The sequence below is a fragment of the Oryctolagus cuniculus genome, chromosome 1 (assembly GCF_051225735.1).
Source record: "Oryctolagus cuniculus isolate XC-2025 breed Fujian yellow rabbit chromosome 1, ASM5122573v1, whole genome shotgun sequence".
NCBI lineage: Eukaryota > Metazoa > Chordata > Mammalia > Lagomorpha > Leporidae > Oryctolagus > Oryctolagus cuniculus.
Genome location: NC_142867.1, coordinates 213,775,025 through 213,796,248, shown reverse-complemented (window position 1 = coordinate 213,796,248; position 21,224 = coordinate 213,775,025). Strand labels below are relative to the sequence as shown.

At 43.8% G+C, this 21,224-nt stretch overlaps 1 protein-coding gene across 13 annotated transcripts in view; it reads right to left on the bottom strand.

Moving 5' to 3' along the window:
* Nucleotides 1–21,224, bottom strand: part of PALM2AKAP2 (PALM2 and AKAP2 fusion) — a 593,877-nt gene that overhangs the window by 267,835 nt on the left and 304,818 nt on the right. For all 13 annotated transcript variants that reach the window (XM_089300369.1, XM_089300403.1, XM_089299869.1 and 10 more), the window contains 2 exon segments: nt 15,843–15,923; nt 3,140–3,270 (listed from right to left, as the gene is read on the bottom strand). In XM_089300369.1, the coding sequence (XP_089156495.1) occupies nt 3,140–3,270; nt 15,843–15,923 (212 nt within the window).

The window sequence follows — 21,224 nt, the reverse complement described above, 5'->3', positions numbered from 1 at the left end:
CTGGCTGTGGCTGGTATTTGGGGAGTGAACTGGCAGGTGAGTGCTTTGTCTGTCTCTGTCACTCTGTTTCTCAAAGTCAATACATTTTTTTTTTAAAATTTAAGATGCTTAATGTTATAGTAAGTGACATCTTGCTTTAGATGAGGGGAAGGAGAAACTGACTTGCAGAGTAAGAAGAATGCCCCACTCAGGGGGCGCTGTGGAGGACTTGATGCCCACAGCAGCCCTTCTCCTGCAGAAACACAGCCTAGCCCCAGCACACATCAAGCCCATTTGGCCAAGGCTGGCAAAGTCATGGCTGAGGCAGAAGAAACGGGTCCTGAATGCTGGCTGACCACCTCTCCTTCAGGCCACCGTGATTTCTGTCCTTCTGTCTCGGGAATCTGGCTCCTAAATAGACTCAGACAGACTGCCCGCATACATTGAGGGTGCACCTTTTTCTCTTGACCCAAGAGGTAAAACAGGTTTTCTTTATTTTTCTGAATTATGTTCATGCCCACTTGAAATATAAACCAGCCCCTCAAGCTTGCTTCTTAACTCTAATGGTCAGTGTAGCCAAAAGAGCCTCAACTTAAGACTCTATTCTCCAAGTGTAATTCAGTCCACAGGTTAAGAGTTACCACGGGACTGGCACTGTGGCGTATGGACTAAGCTTCCAACTGTGGTGCCGGCATCCCATACGGGCACAGATTCTAGTCCTGGCTGCTCCTCTTCCAATCCAGCTCTCTGCTATGGCCTGGGAAAGCAGTGGAAGATGGCCCAAGTGCTTGGGCCCCTGCACCTGCGTGGGAGACCCAGAAGAAGCTCCTCGCTCCTGGCTTCAAACTGGCCCAGCTCCAGCCACTGTGGCCATTTGGGAAGAGCACCAGCAGATAGAAGAGCTTTCTCTGTCTCTCCCCCTGCCTATAACTGTACCTCTCAAATACATAAATAAAATCCTTAAAAAAAAAAAAGTCACTATGGAGGCCGGCACTGTAGCGCATCGGGTTAACGCCCTGGCCTGAAGCACCGGCATCCCATATGGGCATTGGTTCTAGTCCCAGGTGCTCCTCTTCTGATCCAGCTCTCTGCTATGGCCTGGGAAAGCAGTAGAAGATGGCCGAAGGGCTTGGGCCCCTGCACCCATGTGGGAGACCCGGAAGAAGCTCCTGGCTCCTGGCTCTGGATCAGCGCAGCTCCGGCTGTTGCGGCCATCTGGGGAGTGAACCAGCAGATGAAGGACCTCTCTCTCTGTCTCTACCTCTTTCTGTAACTCTTTCAAATAAATAAAATAAATCTTTTAAAAAAAGGTCACTACCTGTGGGACCACAATAACAGTGTATTTGTATTCAGGCCAAGGTGAAACGAAGCTGCCAATTTGGTTGGAAACTATTGTTGTAGGCAGGCATACAGGATAAAATTGATCAGGTTTGTGAGCTGGAAGACCATGCCTTCATCATGCCCCCAGTGTGACCTCATGCCCCTACCTGACCACACCTGTGTGCCCACCTGCCAATAAAGCTAATTAACCACTCCCCTTTGGAAGTGGATTAAAGGCCTGGGCCCAGCCTTTTTTGCCTTTTGCCCTCTTTTGCCACCATGGGCCCTTACTGCCCTGCACCTTCAGGGCGTGTGGCCTTTGGGCCACCTGCTCCATGCTTCCTGGCCTGCATGCTCCTCCACATGGCTGGATCCCAGTGCTCGGTATGAATCCAGATTTCTCTTTCTTAGATAGAGCCATCACTCTCCTATGCATTTCTCTCACTGACTAAAAAGAGCTTAAAACTTATCAGGCTGCCTTGTTCATTTATGCCAGTATTCAGAATTCTTCTCTGAATATTGGGCAAGAACCCACAAAGCTTATTCATATTGCAAATTTATTAATAAGCACCCAGTAATGCTATCACTTTCCAATGCCATTTAAGAAACATAGAAAGGGTCACATAGTTTATGCTAGCCCATTTCTCAAATCCCTTTTGTCTTCTGTAGACACCAACATCTATTATATGGATATATATATATATTGTGTATATATATATAACATTATATAGACTACATTAATTTATACTACAGACATAATATAAATGGCTGGTAACAGTTTAGCATTCACTAAGAAAAAGTATCTCATACACACACACACACACACACAGACACACACACACACACACCTCTACCCCACAAACCTTCTTGGCTGGTTTCCCAATCAAGCAAAGTTTAGACAAACTGCTCTAAATGCTCTCTAGGGACACTAGGACCTGGGCAAAGTGGGCACACAGGTTGAAGTCTGCCTTTGAGGTCTACAGCCAGCCTGCCCTTCCCTTTAGTGGCATCTTTGGGCTCCCCTAGCTGTCCCTCAGAGTCTCCACTTGCTCCAGGGTGTGAATGACTGATAGTGGTTTAGCTATCAGCCTTTGTGCCTCAAAGGTGCTCATAGCCTCAGGAAAAAACAGAGCACCAGAGGGTGAGACTTCAGCAGACCTGGCCGGATGGGATGGAGGCCTGGACTTGCCTGAGACAGCTGCACTCACCTCCTTCTGCCTCCAGCTGCCGTCTCAGGCCAGGTGTCCTGGGGCCCGGGAGGGCTACTGTTCCCAAGTGGAAACCTATGCTTTTGGTCCTACATGAACCTGGCCAGCCACTGGCTCCTATATGGGCAGGTAACCTGTCTCCCACACTGGCAACCATGGTCAGAACCTGGCTGAGAACCATAAATGACACAAGCTGTCCTCGGAGCAGGGGGAGCAGGTGTCACAAAGTCCACTTTCGGAGCGCGGTCACAGAGCACTCAGAGTGGCCTCACTCAGTGCTTCTGTGCACTTCAGTGCAACTCCAGGACCCTTGGCTGTGGATCCCCCATTTCCAACTAATTGGTTGCAGCAAATCTGAAAACAGACCCGCAGCAACAACAGCTAACAGCTTGACCCAACGTTGGAAAAGACAAAATACAAGGTCTCCAAAGGGGCGTTCAGTGATGGGGCAGGCTGCTCACCACACCTCACTGGCCCACGAAGACATCGCCGCACGGGATTCCAGCCCAACACAGTGACAGGCTGAGACTCTAAAGCACAGGGTGGATGCGTGGACAAGCGCCCCTAGAGGAACCAGTGGTAATTGCACCGTAAAGCTACAGCACAGGGTGGCAGGGCTGGCAACTGCCTACCTCTGAATGTTGTCTTCCAGCTGCTTGACCCTGAACTCATCTTCCTCAGACTGCCGCCTCCTGGCTTCCTCCTCTTCAGCAGTTCCGGCAGGTACACCTTGCAGCAGCCATTTTTCTCGAAGCACTTTGGACTGTGGGGAAGGAGGGAAGACAACAGACAAGAGACCTGTCAGTCCACACCCAACTCTCCCTCCACCTGCAGGGCACAGGGTCAGCTCTGCCCCTCAGTAAGGTTCACCTGAATCACCGCCTTCACTTCCTCACTACCTTGCCTCCTGCTTTCCTTCAGAAAGCCGGCCTCCAGAGGGCTTTATTTCTATTTTTTCTATGATTAAAATAGATTTTTTTAATACCCAGAAAAAAAAAGAACAGAGCGAACTGCATTGTAAATCCCCACATAATCTCACCTAGATTGAACAATCATGAATACTTTGCCACATGTTCCACCAAAGCATTTTAAATAGAAAACATCTTGATGTTTCACCCATCAGTATCTCAGTATGAGTCTGTAAAACACAGACATTTTTCTTTGAAAATGCAGTCTCGTTAATTATAAAATTTCCTCTGATCACCTAATTTCCAGCTCCTATTAACGCATCTTTTAAGGATTAATCTGTGTCGTGCCTCATCTTAAAATCCCCTTAAATGATTTCCAACCATCCTCTAGAGTGGTCCCCACACATCAATGAACTCACGCAGGCCCACCTGTGCCAGTGAACGAGGAGGCTGTGGAAAGGAATAAAATGGTTTTATTTGAGGTCAGTGGTTGGGAGGGAGGGACGCCTGCTTTGAGAAGGGAGATGAAAACAGCTCAAGAGAGACAAGTGCCAAAACCCCCCAAGAGCAAGGAGAGGTGGGTGCTTTCCACTTACACAGCCCCTGTACGGCAGACAGTAGCTTCCCAATGTCTGTACGGAGTGGTTCCTGCACATCAGGGCTGAGGACCAGTGGGAGTCTCATGGACAGGCCAAGCACCAGGGGACTGGACCATTGTGATGACACAGGGGGCATGCCCAATTCTTCCCAGCAACCAAAGGAGTAACAGAAATGAAGCCAGCTAGAGTAGGGTAAGGGCTGGGCCTCCTGGGTCCCTGGCTTCCCTGGTATCGCCTCCACCCAGAACTTTGTTAGAATTTGGTTAGGCAGGTCAAGCAAGGGAAAGGCGAGAGCTTTCATAATGACCAAGAGCCAAGGAAGGCAGGTGAGAAGGGGATTTCTTTGCAGCTCTTAGGAGCAAAGGATGCACAGTTCTGTGGCCTCTCATTTTTATGTGGGATTAAAGGCTATTTAATAAAAACCATCCCCCCAAAAGGAGTTTTTAAAAATTATCCACATTTAGTTATAATAAGTTAGACATTACCATGGAGATCCGGCGGGGTGCCCAGGAGCATACTGTAAGAGGTTAGAGTTCCTGACTTTCCAGGATGGTCCCTTTGGGAGCAAACCATCATCAATATAGCCAGGGTGCTTACTTGTACTATTCCTGCCTTTCAACTCCCAATAATCTCAGTGTAACTCATGATGTGCATCTGTTTGGTTACTCCTATATTGTACAAAGAGGCAAATTTTACACTTGACCTGTGATTTTTCCAATCGTTAGAGATAAAGACATGAGTTTGTTCATAAATAAGGGTACTTCAAAAGGTTCATGGGAAATGTAATAAAAAGATAAGTCCATTTTGATGCAAGAAAGAAACAAATCCACAGGCATGATTGGTCTTCAAAGAGCTCATGTAAAACACACATAATGAAAAAAATCTATGTGCAGATTTCATTTTTTTCAAGATACATTTATCTGAAAGGCACAGTGACAGAGAGAAAAAGGAAAGGGGGGGAGATATTGAGAATCTTCCATTTGCTGGGTTACTACTCAATGGCTACAACAGCTGGGGTGGGCCAGGCTGAAGCGAGGAGCCAGGAACTCCATCTGGGTCTCCCACATGGGTGCCAGGGGCCCAAGTACTTAACCCATCTTCCATTGCTTTCCCAAGTGCATTAGCAGGGAGCTGGATTGGAAGCAGAGCAGCTGGGACTTGAATCAACACCCTGATGTGGGATGCCAGCACTATAACGTTGGCCCCTGATTTCCATTTTTTAAACCCAAACAAAGTTATTTTTAATTCTACTTTTCTACAAGTACCCTCTTATGAATGATTCCTTACTGCACTGCTGAAGTGACTGCAGACAGAAACCACTCCCCACACTGCGATACACTTAAATAGTTACACATCAATGGTAGCATGTTGCCTGCAAATGTGGTCTATATACATAGTTTGCATCTACCACCAAGCAAAGTATAAAAAACACTGTTATTTTCAAGTTACAGGGCAGTGTTTTATAATAATAAAGAAACCACATGCAGAAGCTTGTAGTACAATGTGTTTCTGTTGGTTGTGCTCTAGAGCTTTATCAGAGATCCGTTTCCATTGCAAAATCCATTTTCTAGCTGATGGAGCCCAGGTATTGGTCAGTATCTTCAGCCACGGCAGCTTGGTGACTCTAGGCACCCACAGGGACATGTCCCTCTAACTCTCTCCTTTTGACACAGCAGAAACATCACCAAAACCATCCCCAACAGCAGTGCCCAGGGACAGAGGCGGGAACAGAAAGATGTAGTAAGCCTTGTCTCAAGGGAGTCCATTTCACAACGGAGTTTTGACATTCAAAAGACCCGAAAAAGCATAACTGATTTTTCACTTGGCTCCAAAGTCATGCTGTCACCGGAAGCCCTCGATTCAAATACATTTACGTCTACAGGCTCCCCAACTCCATTCCAATTCCCTTTGTGTTGTCTCTGAGGGCCAGTATTGTAAGGACCTCAGTATCTAATAGGATAGACTAAGCACATCCAGCAAAAACCAGGCTTTTCCCTGAACTGTGCTGGCTTTTATTGGTTCCCTGCATGTTTCTGAATTTAATGACAGGCAGAGCGCAGCAGAAGTGAAAGCTAAAAATAGAGCAGTTTTCTCTTTTTCTGGCCCTTCCTTTCCAAATAGCATAGCTCCAAAAAATTTGTTCCAGCTTACAGGTGCTAAGAACTGTCAAAACTTCACCTTTGTCAAACGCAGTCATGGCAGGAAAGAGCCGACAGAAAGTTGGCAGCTGGACAAATGGAGCCTTGATAGGGGCTCCTGACAGAAAGGTGACAGAAACGGCTCCTAAATGACATCTGTTCCCTGCTTTATGGGCCTGTCTAGTTTTAGGAAACAAAACCTGAACAGAGGCTTCTTCAACTTCCGTATGCACCAGGAATACAGGAGAGCTTGCCAAGACAGACTCCAGGGCCCCATCTGTAAGGATGCTGGTTCTTGAAGTCTGGGGTAGGGACTGAGATTTTGAATATGAAAAAAAAATTTTATTGCTTTTTAAAAATTTATTTGAGGGCCAGGGCTATAGTGTAGTGGGCTAAGCCTCTGCCTGTGGTGCTGGCATCTTCTATGGGCGCCGGTTATATTCTGGCTGCTCCTCTTCTGATCCAGCTCTACGCTATGGCCTGGGAAAGCAGTGGAAGATGGCCCAAGTCCTTGGACCCCCTGCACCTGCATGGGAGACCGGAAAGAAGCTCCTGACTCCTGGCTTTGGATCAGTGCAGCTCTGGCTGTTGCAGCCATTTGGGGAGTAAACCAGTGGGTGGAAGACCTTTCTCTCTGTCTCTCCCTCTCTCTGTAACTCTACCTCTCAAATAAATAAATAAATCTTTAAAACATTTATTTGAGAGGGGTCATCACTGCAGCACAGTTGGTTAAGCTGTCTTTGACATGGGCATCCCATATGAAGGCCTGGCTGCTCCACTTCTTTTTTTAAATTATTATTATTTTTAAAGTTTTACTTTATTTTCCCCCCAAAGAAACCTTTTATTCAAGGAATACAAACTTCATGCATTTCACAAGTACAACTTTAGGAATATAGTGGTTCTTCCCACCATACTCACCCTCCTACCCAGTCTCCCACCCCTCCTCCTTCTCCCTCTTCCGTCCCCAGTCCATTCTCCACTAAGATCCATTTTTGATTAACTTTATACACAGAAGACCAACTCTATACCAAGTAAAGAGTTCAACAGTTTGCACAAAAACAACAACAACAAAAATGTTCCTCAATAGCCAAGACAAGGGCTGTTCAAAGTCCTTGCATCTTGAAGTTAATTTATTTTTTTTTTTAGAAACTCAATTAACTTTAAAAAAGCATCCAAAAATGACACACCTTTTGTGAGCACTTAAACATAATTACAATATAGCTCTTTGAGGACAGAGGTCCTGCATGGAAAGTTAGTGCACAATGACTCCTGTTACTAATTTAACAATTAACATTCTTATTTATGACATCAGTGATCACCCCAGGCTCTTGACATGAGCTGCCAAGCCTTCTGAATCCACAAACTCCATCAGTATTTAGACAAGGCCAGAAGCAAAGTGGAAGTTCTCTCTTCCCTTCAGAGAAAAGTACCTCCTTCTTTAATGGCCACTTCTATCCTCTGGGGTCTCACCCACCAAGATCCTTCATGTGGGACATTTTTTTGCCATAGTGTCTTGGCTTTCCATGCCTGAAATGCTCTCATGGGCTTTTCAGCCAGACCAGAATGCTTTAAGGGCTGATTTTGAGGTCAGAGTGCTATTTAAAGAGAATGTCATTCTATGAGTCTGCTATGTGGACTGCTTTCCATGCTGGAACATTCACTCCTTTTTAATTCTACCTATTATTATTACCAGACCTTCAATTCTATCCATACGATCATTTTAACACTAAGGATGGTATCTTTACCACCCAGACTAAGGGATTTGGGGACCCATGGCAAGTTTTTAAACTGTACCCTTAGGAGAAGGTCCATAGGAATATATGCAGAACTATACAGTTTTACAGTTATAAACTTCAATAGATTTCATATGCTCCATTTCTATTCCAGCTCCTGGATGATGCAATGGGAAAAGCAGTGGAAGATGGCCCAAGTGCTTGGGCCCCTGTCACCCATGTGGGAGATCCAGATGAGGCTCCTGGCTCCTGGCTTCAGCTTGACCCAGAGCTGGCCACTGTGGCCATCTGGGGAATGAGCCAGTGGATGGAAGATCTCTGTCTCTGTCTCTTTTTATCTCTTTCAAATAAATGAATAAATCTTTAAAGAAATTATTCATGACTCTGTGTGTGTGTGTGTGTGTGTGTGTGAGAGAGAGAGAGAGAGAGAGAGAGAGAGAGAGACTGACTGCATACGACCTGTGACCATCAAACGCTTTCAGAATGCATGAACTTTCTCATCAGCTGGCCAAACACAATACTCCAAAACAGAACTGCTTCCCCTTTTGCAAACCCACCTTTCCTCCTGCATCCCCATATTGGAAACAGTGGTTCTCCCATCCCTTTCCTAACTTCCAACCCTGAAGACACAGCTTAAGTAGAAAGGCAAGTCTCTACTCCCACTGAATGTTAGCCCCAATATCAGACAATCACTTGTGCCTGGGAGGAGGCAGCCAGGACAATATGACAATAAGACATGCAGGCAGCATACTTCAGGTGGGAAAGGTCTATGTTGAACTTGATGTGAACATTGGAGTTGAGATCTGAGACTTGAAGAATCATTACAGTCATCAGGACTGGCGAATGTACCAGCCCCAAAGTGAGACAGAGTTTGGTTTGTTTGTGAACCAAAAGAAGAGCCCAAGGACCTAGGTCATTGTGATTGGTGGGTTAGGAGGGAGGGCAGAACAAGTTAAAGATGAAGAAGGAAGCAGGGGCCAGACAACGTAGAATCCTGTAGCCTTAATGGGGCATTTGATGGTTATTTTAAGTATAATAGGAATAAGAACAGATTGTGATGGGGCAGATTATAAGGTACAAATGATGGGAGTCTACTGCATCATCAATTCAAGTGACAGAGCATTTTAGTTCAAAACAGAGGAGAGGCCAAACACAAGGCAGATGAAGAGGTCTACTTTAAAGACGGAATCAACATGACCTGCCATTAGATTAGGTGTATGTGGAGGGTAAGAACAAGGGAGGGGTTGAAGGTGATATGTAGCTATTTGGTTTGGGCAAAAAAGGGTGGATGGTAATATCATTGACTGGAAATGGGGAAGATTAGAGGAAGAATAAATGATAGAAGGCAAAATACCAAAACTTCTATTCTAGGCATGTTAAGTTTGAGAGGCTTATAAATCAAAGTGATATCCATTTAAATTGAAATATCAGGAAAGCAGTTGAATAGACCCTGGAGTTCTGTGGCCAGTGGGCTGGAGATACCAATTTGGGAGCCATCAATACATAAAACATATTTGAAGCCATGGTATTGGGAGATTATGGTGACCATGACAGTAATTGTTATAGGACCTCTACTATATGATACACTTTACATAAAAATCAACCTCACTTTCACAAACACCTGTGAAGTGGGAGCAAATGGCCTCACAGTGAGGTGTGGGTCTGGTATTTGAAACTAGATTCTGCATTCTATTATCCTGCCTCTATCTAAGATCACCTCAAACAGGACTTACAAAATCATCAGACATCACAGCTACACTCCCTAACCTGGACCACAGGTCTCCAGCATCTCTAACAGTGGGTTCCATATTGAAACTCTCCCCCACTTGCCCCTGCCAGAGTCCCTCCTAGTTGAGTGCTGTACCTTTCACTCTTCCATGGAGGCTGACCTGGGAGGCTATGGCTGGGTACTTGTTGAATAAATGGGTTATTGAAAAACCACACATATACCTGGTATTTTAGTAAACTTTAAGTCTTAGGCTATCAAAGCCAAAAAGACCTCATAGAAGGTTTTTACCTACAAATAACTGACATGAAGCAAATCTGCAAGATGATCCTGGTAAATAGTGAGAAGACTCAGGGAGCAGGAGTGGAGCACCCTGGGGCAATAGGAGATGAATCAGGAACTAGCAATAAATTTCTAATGTCTACCTTTTTAAAGTAAGTATCACTGCATTATTAGCTAGTTAGTTTTATTTGAAAGGCAGAATGACAGAGGGGTGTGAGAGAGAAATATTTTCCACTCTCTGATTTACTCCACAGATGCCCATAACAGCCAGGGCTGGGCTAGGCAGAAGCCAGGAGCCAGGATCTCCATCCAGGTCTCCCATGTGGGTGGTGGCAGAAATCTAAGCACTTGGGCCATCATTGGCTGCCTCCCATAAGTATCAGCAGGAAGCAGGATCAGAAATGCAAAGTAGCCGGGACTCAAAATGGGCACCCCCGATATAGGATGTGGTTGTCCCAAGCAGCAGCACAATCTGCTACATTGCCATGCCTGCCCCCCCAATGTCTTTCTGATAAGATTTCTGTGATTTTTATAAAGTTATATTTAGCAATCTTTACATTACACTTCTGGCTTTGATAGAACACTTAGATTAGATTTTTCACCCTCAGAATATAAAAATATTCACTTGTGATTCCTCCTTAAACTTCAGTGAGTTTACCTTTTACTCCAAATCTTTCATTTACCTGTAACCTGGCTAAAGTTGACTTTGACTGTGTTAGTGGATGATGGTTGGATTCTGGATAATTTCAATTTTCCAACAGCAAAAAGGGTCAGTCTCAGGATGGGGCTATAGTTTCACTGTATTTTCAATCATTCATTAACATTGCTTCTCTCTTCCCCTACCCCTACCCTTCCAGCCCTTTCCTTTCCCCTCTTTGACCACCAAAAAGACAGTCATTTGTTCTTGAGGTTTTGTTACATGATTCATTCCACAGAAGGAGAAGTCAACCCAAGACTGCTGATGAAATGAGATTTTAACTTCTATTCAAGTTCTGTATTTAGGGTCAGGGGATATGTAATAGAAAGAAAGATAAAAGAGGTCAACTTCTTTTATACTGTGTACCATGACTATCTGTTCAATATTTTAAAATTTGAAATTAGCCTTTCACCCATACTAACAACTGAGAAAGCCTAAAATTAGTGCTAAAGGTTCACAACAGTGAAAGACACTGTAACATTCTGACAGCAAGGTTTCCGATGGTCTTTGGCTATTCTGAAAATGACCTTGGTGGAGTGACGATAAACTTTCCACGGGGTCACGTTAAAGTCTTCGATCTTTTTTTCATTCAGTATTCTTGACTTTAAAATATAATGACAATTTCCATAGCTTGGACTGGAAGAAAATTCCCACCAGAGTTCCCTGCCCATGAATAAGTAATTCAAAAGCAGGTTATGTACTGAAGATGTGGTGTGAGCAGTTTGATTCTGACAACGCTGCCTCTGTCAGACAAACCTCTATAAATGCGACAGTCCCCAAGGAGTTCACTTTGCAAGACACACAGAGTGCCTGCTCCAAGCAGGGACTTGAAACCAACCAGTAAAACAGACAAGTCCCTGACACATCAACCACAGAAAGAAGGGAATATTAAATCCAGTCTCTTCTGATGTAATACAGCAGTTGATTTATTTTTTTGAAAACTTGCATTACCACAAGTCATATTATAAATACAATAAAAGCAAATCACAGCTCCCATGGAATAAAAAGCCAAGACAATTTTTCAAAAGAACACTAATAATGGCTGTTGCCTTATGAAATATTACAATATATTAACAAGATATAGGAATTAAATAATAGTGGCAGAGGCACAGGAATGGGCAGATTAATGGAATAAAAAGAATCTACCCATGAATAGTGGGTCCAAGAATAACTGAGAAATATGTATGTGATAAAGAAGGCATTTAAAGCAGTGAAGGAAAGATGAATTAATAGGTCGTGTCTAGACAAGAGGCTCATCATCAGTCAAAAGTAAAGTTATATTCCTGTCTCACACCTTATGGAAAAATAAATTCTAAATGGATTATAACTACCAAGGTTCCTAAGTAAGAAACATTGTAAATGAAGTGTCTGAGATGGAGATTTCTTTCATAGGATGATATCAGAATCAGCAATTACAAAGGAAACAATAAAAATCATAAATTTAAAGAAGCCTATACACCCTATAAAAAAGAGATAAAGGTAACACTGATGTCACTATAATCTCATTTTGTCCTCAGGTTGATGAGGCCTATGAACAAAGGTTCTATGTCTTCACTTATAGTAATAAACTGGGGAGTACGAGAGGGTAAAAGAATACTCCCCTGTATGGATTTTGTCTGGGTATGGAGTATACAGTTGGTTTTTTTCCTTGATCTTTCCCTGTATTTTTAAATTGAGTTTTTGAAATGATCATATATTCTTTCTTTTTATAATCAGCAAAAATAATACAGCTATCAAAATGGCTTGCTAGCTCTATTTGCGAGTATCTCTTAGAAACTCTTACATCATAAGTATTAGATATTAAATATAGGTAAGGATCTTGTAAAAAAAATCTGAGTTGAATTTGTGCAGAATTTCAAAGTATCTTCAGGTTTCCTAAACACTGGTGTGTAGCAACTAATACAGCACTGTTTCACACATTGGTCCTCACCGTGTTATAGAATTTCCTCACAGTCCATACACAAAGTAATGATATTCTATTCTGTGCGGTGACTTAAGTGTATACTCTGAAGTACTGCAATGAGCAAGAATATTAAACAAATATGCAAGTGCCAAAACTATTGTCTCTCATTCTATTTATTTGCTCTGACAAGAGACCAGTGAATCTGTCTGAATAATTCATATCTCATTGCAAGTGAATAAGTGTCCACAGACTAGGTGATAGGAGAATTGTGTAAGAATTACATAATCCCCACATGTGAGAGTATCTTAAAATATAGATTATGAGAATTCTATAAAGAATATGAAAAGTACATCTTCCTAAATGTGAAGTTATAGCTAATGTTTTCCCATTAACCTTTATACTGAGAATATATGTTCTTTCTTAGAGAGCAGCTGGGATTCTATAAATTTAGTAAAATAAATGTTAAATACTGATGTACTTCCTATATTTTCTACTTAAAGGGACTTAATAATAATAGCTGTGACATACATCCACACAATCTAGATTTTCTGGAGTCCCTGAAAATAAACCAAGAATAAGAGAGAGAGTGAGGATGATAGCTGGTATTATTCTAGACAAATTATTCAAAAGGAGACATTTAATTCAAAGAGAACAGCACCCCAGGAAGAGCATGGTCTTTGGCACCAGGCAGCACTGGGGTTCAATTCCAGTTCCCTCACATAGTCTTTATGTTCTTGGTTGAACTAATTGACTTCAGGCACTGTGGACAGTAAGATCGAACTTGGTGGTCATTATCAAGGGTTTGTTCCAGGCACATGTTGGGAACTCCAAAAATGGTGACTATTACTGAGAGTGGACAAGGGGATGACCAGGTCACAGTGTTGATAGGAGAGAGCTGGCCGACTCTCCCTGAGGGTTTCATAGAGAGGAAATACAACTTCCACGAGTTTAATTTCACCCAGTGTGAGGTCGCCATGCTGGGAACTGAAGGATCACAGGGAAGGTAGCTCCTGCTACTCAGGTTCAGTGAGCAGTTGGCTGATGTCAAGTGGAATACACCCCCTCCTGATGCCGGAAGTGGCCCGATTCCCCCACCAGGCACCCCTTACCTTCTATCAAAAGAAGGAGGATGTCCTCAGTGAACACAGAGACAGAGCAATGAGGGAAGTTTCACTGGGACTCACCTGGCCTTGCTACCAACCCTGCCTCCCCAGTGCCCAGAATCTCAGTTCCTCACAGAGCTCAGTGTCCCTTTGGGTACCAGACAAATGCTGCTACCTGTGGAAACCCCGAGTTTTCCTTTCTCATTGTTCAAGGCTAGCAATCCATCCTCTTTCTGCCCACGTAAGTCTTCTTCAGAGAGAGAAAAATACAAGGCACTGGTCTCCTTATTAAACAACAGTCTCCTCCAGTTCTCCCCCCACCCTCCACCAGTTACAGCAAGATTATCTTGATGAAAGTGTTGGGTGTACCTTTAGATAGTCGATCTCATCAACCATGTGAGAATTTTCCTGGGACGACAAGAAAGAACTGACTCCCTGTTTCCAAGTCCTTGAAGGAAGTTCAGTGCTTCCCCATGCAAAGCTGAGCCATTTTTACTCTTGTTTCTATTGGCTGGGTGGCTGGACAGATGGACAAATGCAGGTATGGACAGATAGAACAGGAACAGAATACTGTAGCACTGTGCTGGACACCAGCAGTGAAGAGCCCCTGTTGACTTATTTGGCAGCTGGAATGATGAGAAGTGGAACAGAGGAAACTTGCCTGTCTAACATAGGTTCATTGCTTGACTTTGGATTCAACCAATGCAAAAGCAGAGAACTACACTGAGCTTACAGAGGAGAGGAGCTGTCTGGTCTAAAGCAGCCTGTCTTCTTCATTCCATTGTGCTTTTAAAAATCTTGCTTTCCCCAAGAATCCACTGAGGTTTTAGTACATGCTGGTCTCTTAAATGGAATGAATTGGCTGTGCTGTGAGCCATAGACCCAGCTCCATCCAGACTGACCTTGAACAATTCACTCATTTCTCTTTTGTATTTCTGAGTCCCCTGTTCTGTAGGAAGAGGATACTAATTTTAGCTCTCCATCCTCCCTCAGGAATGTTATAAGGAAAGCGCAACAGCGAGTGGGATCTGGTGTGAGCGCCTACAAAGAAAGGCCTGCAAATGGCTTTACATGACAAACAGAAATGGACAATATTCTCACCACTGTGTGGCTTTTCTTCCTTTCCAACATGTCTCTCCGGCTAAACTTAAATGCTAGCCAGACAAACATGCTAAGCAGATACAGGCCAGGCTGCTATTTGAAGTCACTAACTGGCTCACCGAGGATTCTTGTTTTGAAGATTCATTTAGCACAACCCTGTATTTTTTTTTAAAGAAAGGAACAGAAAATTGTGGCCATAAAGGCTCATTTTATTAAAAGAAGCCCAAATAATCCACACTGAGCATCACTCTCTGAGAGTCAGTGCCGCCTTCCCAACCTGTCCCCTGAGCAACATCACAGCAACTTGATGGAGCAGTGCAAGGGTTTTTCCTAATAAAAATCCCAGGAGCAGCAAAAGGCAAGTGGCAACTCCTGCTGGACCATGGGAATGTGGTCCCTTCATTCTCTGAACAGGCAGAAAGCACCCTCTGCAACCAGTGGAGTCCTGTGACAGTGACAGAGCTTTCTCCCGGCTGTAATCAATCACTGTGTTTAAATATATTTGTTTTAAAGAATACCTCTCTCTTCTCTGTCTCTCTAACATGGTGCAATGGACACCCAACCAAGTCAAATCATTGAAAAGCCCCCTTTGACCAAGTGCTTGTCCTCACAGAACACTTTCAGGATTGTTCAAGCAGAAATAAGGTAAATGAATAATCTGAGCATATTGTGTAGCTCTTTTACCAGCTCACCCTGCCTTGTCTTCCTCTTCTCCATACTAAGACAAATATTAATATTTGTGATTTTCAGAAAAGCACAATAAGCTAAACGTATCTTTCAGAGCCTCTGAGCACCAACCCCTCTGCCTGGGAGCCCGGACAGCCCTGGCACTTCATCCACCATGTGGAGTATTCTCATCTAATTTCTGGATCTCACTGTCACATTTACCATGCATACACACCACCCTCCACCCCAGGCCCCATGCACGCTCTCATCTCATGCTTGCAGAAACTGGAATGCTGCAACAATGCCTTGAATTTGAGAAATTCACAAGAAAAGCCAAGAGAGGGTTTCCTGATTGAACACATGAGGCTGGAGGAGGCAGCGGCAGCAGCGCCTTGACGGCAGGCCAGGCTCTGCCCAGCTCTCTGGGGTGTGATCTGCATGTCTAATAATGGAACAGGTCTGGGGGATCAGCCGCTTACCTTGGAATGCTGCAGCAGAAGTATCTGCTCGTCAAGCTGTTGTCGCTTGCCTTCTATTTCCGTCTGCCTCTTTCTTTTTTCCTTGAAAAGAGAGAGAGAGAGAAAGAGAGAGAGGTTGTCAGAGTGGATGGGTGGTGGCTGCAGGGATTGTAAGGCAGGGAGCGGCAGCAGCACACATCTGTAGAGACACTGCCAGAGACGCGGGCACACACACAGCATCACCTGCCCCACTGGCTCTGGGTGTGTGTGGTAAGCAGCGGTCTTCTCCAAATCTGACTGCAGTGGGCTCGGTGAGTGGGAGAAATCCTCCTCACTCAGCCAGGCTGCAGCAATTGCATGCGGAAGAAAAGGCGGTTTAAACACACACACACACACACACACACACACACACACACAGAGCCATGTGCTGTGCAATGTTAATTTGGAGACAAAGAATAAAAATATCTCAGTCCAAAAGACATAGGTTGCTACACACTGCAAATACGGTCGAACCACACAGTGGGAAAGTCTAAGATTAGATTCATCCAGATAATCAATTTCAAATTTTGGAGGACAGATCATCCAATTGCAAATAGCAACCGACATGAATTAGAGAGGTGTCTTTGTTTAAACCAGCCTTGGGGGAGCAGTCCAAGGGGCAGGGCTCACTGAGGTTATGAAGTCTGGAATCCCCTGCCTGGGTGCACCTCACAGCTCAGTCCCCTGTTACCTGGGTGACTTCTGGCAAATCCTTCTCCCACATAGAGTGAAGATGACAGCTATACCCAGACAATGTGGCTGGGGTGTGGATTAAATGAGATGCTACAGGTAAAGATCCCAGAACAACACCTGCACACAGTAAGTGTTCAATCATGTTATTTGCTATGATTTGTATTGCCATGTTTACTTCTAGGTAATGCCTAGAAATTGGTGTTTAAGGATGTATTTTCTGGGGCTGGCCTTCAGTGTAGAGGTTAAGGCTGTTGGCTGGGATGCCTACATCCCATAATAGAATGCCTGGGTTTCAGTCCTGGCTCCTTTCTCAATTCTAGTACCTGCTGATACAGATCCTAGAGGGAAGTAGGTCATGGTTCCAGTACTTGATCCCCTGCCACCCATGTGCGAGACCTGGATTGATTTCTTGGCTTCTGCCTGGCTGAGCCCCAGTTGTTGCAGGCGTTTGGGGGAATGAACGAGCAGATGGGAGCTGTCTGTCTCTTAAATAAATCAATACATTTTTAAAGAAGGGATGTATTTTCCTTGAACTCATATTTCCATCAAGGTCTTTCCATTAGGGGCTGCACGACATGCTTCTCTTCATGCTTCTTTGGTGCAGACAGTGAACATCATACAAATGCGATCCACAGGGATAGAAAGTCCTTTTTGGTTGCTCTGTTTTCAGAATGCACAAGGGTGGTTCACTGACACATTGAGTGCACTGGATTATTTTCCTTTGCTCATCGATGCAGGGAGAAGTTTTTTAACAAGACATAACAGCATTTCACAATACAACAGGCACAAAGTCTGGGTGCTGTACCCTATGTAGGTGCTATGTTTCTGGGATGTGACTGTACCACTGCTGTTCAAATAAGTGGAATAATAATTTGTGCTATAACTAAGGTTTTCTGTGCAATACACAGATGTCAAGAAATATTAGCTCATAATCTTGAGCCACTGAAACATAATATTCAAGTCAGGAAAATAATCTCCCTGCCAACGTGAGATCTGTGACTATTTTAGAAACTATCATCGACCAAGCTCTGCTCCTCACCTGGCTAGCCTGCTGGGTCCCACATAACTAAGACAAAACGAGTAAATCTTGGGCGCTTCTCTCATACTCTCCAACTCTCCTCCTTTGAGCTCCAGGTGCCCAGACTGAATTGCCAACTGTTTAATCACTCCTTTAAACTCAACACATGCAATCACCCCTCCCCCAGCCACCCAGCCCTCAGCTCCTACCCTCACAGCTGTTCCTTCTTGTGTACTCTTCATCCCTTCCCGCCAGGATCTGAGTCATCCTAGACACTCACTCTCTTGAAGATCAAATTCTGTTGATTCTTCTTGCCATTTTCCACATATTTTATGTCCCCACTATAGTCTTAGTATTGCCCTAATACTCCCTCCTTTATCTTCCCAGCTGCATATATAGACTGTTCTCTATTAGTACCCATGGCATTCCCAAGAGCTTAGCTGCTTATACCCCATCTCCACCTGTTTTACTGTGCTTGCTTCCTTGTTGACCTCCATGCCTCCAAGTCTTGGCTTCTCCAGGTTACCCTCCACATTGTGGTCAGAGTGAGAATTCTAAGACAGAAATCCAATGACTTCCATTCCCTTCCTAAAACCAGAAGATCTCCCCATTGCCCGCAGTGTGAAATGTCAGTTCCTTAGCCTGGTCAATGAGGCTTCTGTGATCTCACAGCTCCATCTCAAGCCATGACCCACAACCACATGTTTCTACCTCAAAAACTAGGTGCAGTCTTCTGATCTGCCAGCTTGATTCATGTCTTCCTAGTTTTGATCTTACCATTCCCTTTAATATCCCCCTATTGCATTAGACAAAAATATCACTCACCTCTGAGGGTACAGCTGAAATATCAATGAATCTGCAGTGACCATGGGTTAATTTTGATCTGCCCAGTCTTTCTTCCTTTGGGGGAACATGTCTGCCCTCACTGTAAATGACATTGGTGGGAATGCTAGTCACATCTAGTTGCATGTACCCTCACTCATCCCTGCCATCAGGATGTGCGTGGGATTCAGGTCAGCCAATCATATGACCTTACCTCTTTGCAATTGTGACTGAGCCACAAGGTGGCTAAGTGACCCAAGCAGAACCAATACAAGACATGTGAATACGCAGAGAAAAAATCCGCTGTTCCCACTAGAGGTAAGCTGAGATGATTTATGTCTGAGGGGTGAATTTTCTAAGCCACAAGGAAGAAGTGCATCTATGTTGGAGAAAATGAGGTCAGCATGCAGACAGAAGCAGAGTTGGAAGACAGATTAAGAAGGATTATAATACATTGTTTGAGTTCCAGATCTAGTCAAGCATGAAGCCAGAAACATCCCTGGGCTTCCTAAATTATATACACTAATAAATCTTCCATTTGCATAAGCTAGTTAGAGTGATGCTTCTGTCACAACTCACCGAGTACTGACAAATACAGAAAGCTTTTCTGTTCCACCTCATCACTTCCTCCCTTCTCTCCCCTCTTTGCAGGCTATGGACTTTCCTACATTAGTACCCTGAGCCCTTGAGTACTTTACACATTTAATGCTTGTCCCTAACCCAAACAATAGGTTTCTTGAGGACAAAGATCTTGCTGACTTATCTCTAGAACTTGCATGACAAACACAGTATTATAGATGCTTTGATGAATATCTCTGGATGAATGAACTATCTGTTTTCTTCCATACCGATCATGTTCCTGTTTGTCCACATCCTTCATTCAACGACACTGTGAATTTGCACTCAATGGTTTCAATGGTAGTAACATATGTTATTGAAAACACAGTAGCCATCATCCATAAAACCAGAAGTGTCCTAAGATATAAACCATATGGAATAGATTCTTGTTTGCCATGCATATGAGAAGAGTTGGAAAAGCTAATTCCGGGGAAGAATTATGGAAAGCACATTCTGGGGAGAGGCTGGAGGAAGTGAAATCCCAGGAAAACGCCATCATGCACTGACGGTAGCGAAGCACTTGGCGGGGGTGGGGTGGGGGGATGTGCCTCTAGAGATATCTGCAATGAAGAGAGCTTCTCCATCAGGAAGGTTTCCAGGTTCTTCCATTCTCTGGGAGGTCTAGCAAGCTGCTCTCATTGTCTTTCTGTAAATTATGTATTTTCCTAGCAAGGATTTCCTGGAAGTATTACAACATGATGAAAACTGCAGACTATTGGTAAAGCAAGAAGCCCTGGTCTAGAATGGAGCACACACTGTTCAGAGGTGATTAACAAATAGGATGAGAAGGCAGATACAGTAAGTAGCTAGTAAATTATCTCCATCCACCCTTGTATTACTTGAGGTTCCTTTTTATTCCCTCCTGTAGATTGTGCTGCAACATGGGCATTGCAATGCAGAATCAAAAATGAAAATTATATGTTTTAAATAGCTTGTACTTGGAAAGGAATGGAAAAGAAGATGCTAGATAGTGGGGCAAATTAAAATCTGAGAAAGGGAGAGAGGGGATGAAGAGATGAAGAATGAAAAGGCTTCAAGACAGTACAAAGTTCAAGAGTTTAAAGCAAAGAGGGTTGGGGAAGGTGGTTCCTGCTACTATGTGGGAGACTTGATTGAGTTCCCAGTTCCCAGCTTCAGCTGCAGGCCAATGCAGACATCTGAGAAGTGATCCAATGGACAGGTGCTCTCCATCCATCCATGTCTGTCTGTCTCTCTTTCTCTCTCCTAAGTAAGTAAATAAAATTTAAAAATAATTTTAAAAGTGGGGCTGACATATTAAGACTAGAAGATCAGGAAGAGAAAATCTTAAGATATTTTATTATGGCTCATGAAATGGACCACCTTTGATGGTCTCCAAAAGATTTCAGGAAGGGAACTGACATGTGACACAGTGATTAAATCATTACTTGGGATACCCACCTCCCATATCAAAGTGCCTGACTCAAGTCTTTGCTCTTCTACTTCTGATCTTTCTACTTGGCTTCTTGCTAAAATACATTCCTTTTTTTTTTTTTTTAAGATTTATTTGGTTGAGTGGCAGAATTACAGAGAGAGGCAGAGACAAAGAGAGAAGTCTTCCATTCCCTGGTTCACCTCCCAAATGGCCACAATGGCAGTTGCAGCCCTAGTAGAGATCAGTTGATCAATTATGTCATCTTGGCGACATTATACAAGAAAATTCACTGTCCTGGCTAACTTCAAGGTCACCAGTCATGATCCCAATGTTATTCAGGTTCCCTCATTAGTTAGCCAAGTGGAGAACTGTAGTTTGTTAAGCCCCCTGCAATGTCCATCCACTGTAAAATGAATAAACAAGCACAGGGGATTGTAAGTGAGCAAATTGAAAGATCAGTTGGTTTGTGATTTTCTGATCCCACAAAACAGAGAACAGAATCTAGAGCCAATTTATTTTATCTTTTACAAATATATCTCATTTTTATTATTTATTTGAGAGGCAGAGAGACAGAGTGCTCTCTTCTGCTGGTTCATTTTCTAACTACTCGCAGTCTCTGGGGTTGGGCCAACCCAATGCTGGGAGTTGAGAACTCAATACAGGTTTCCCACATGAATGGCAGAAACCCAGTCACTTGAGCCATCATCAACTTCCTCTCATGGACTGCATTCACAGAAAGTTGGAGTCAAGAGCCAGCGCTAGAAATTGAACCCAGGCACTCCAATAATGGATACAGTCATCTTTACCAAAAGGTTAAATA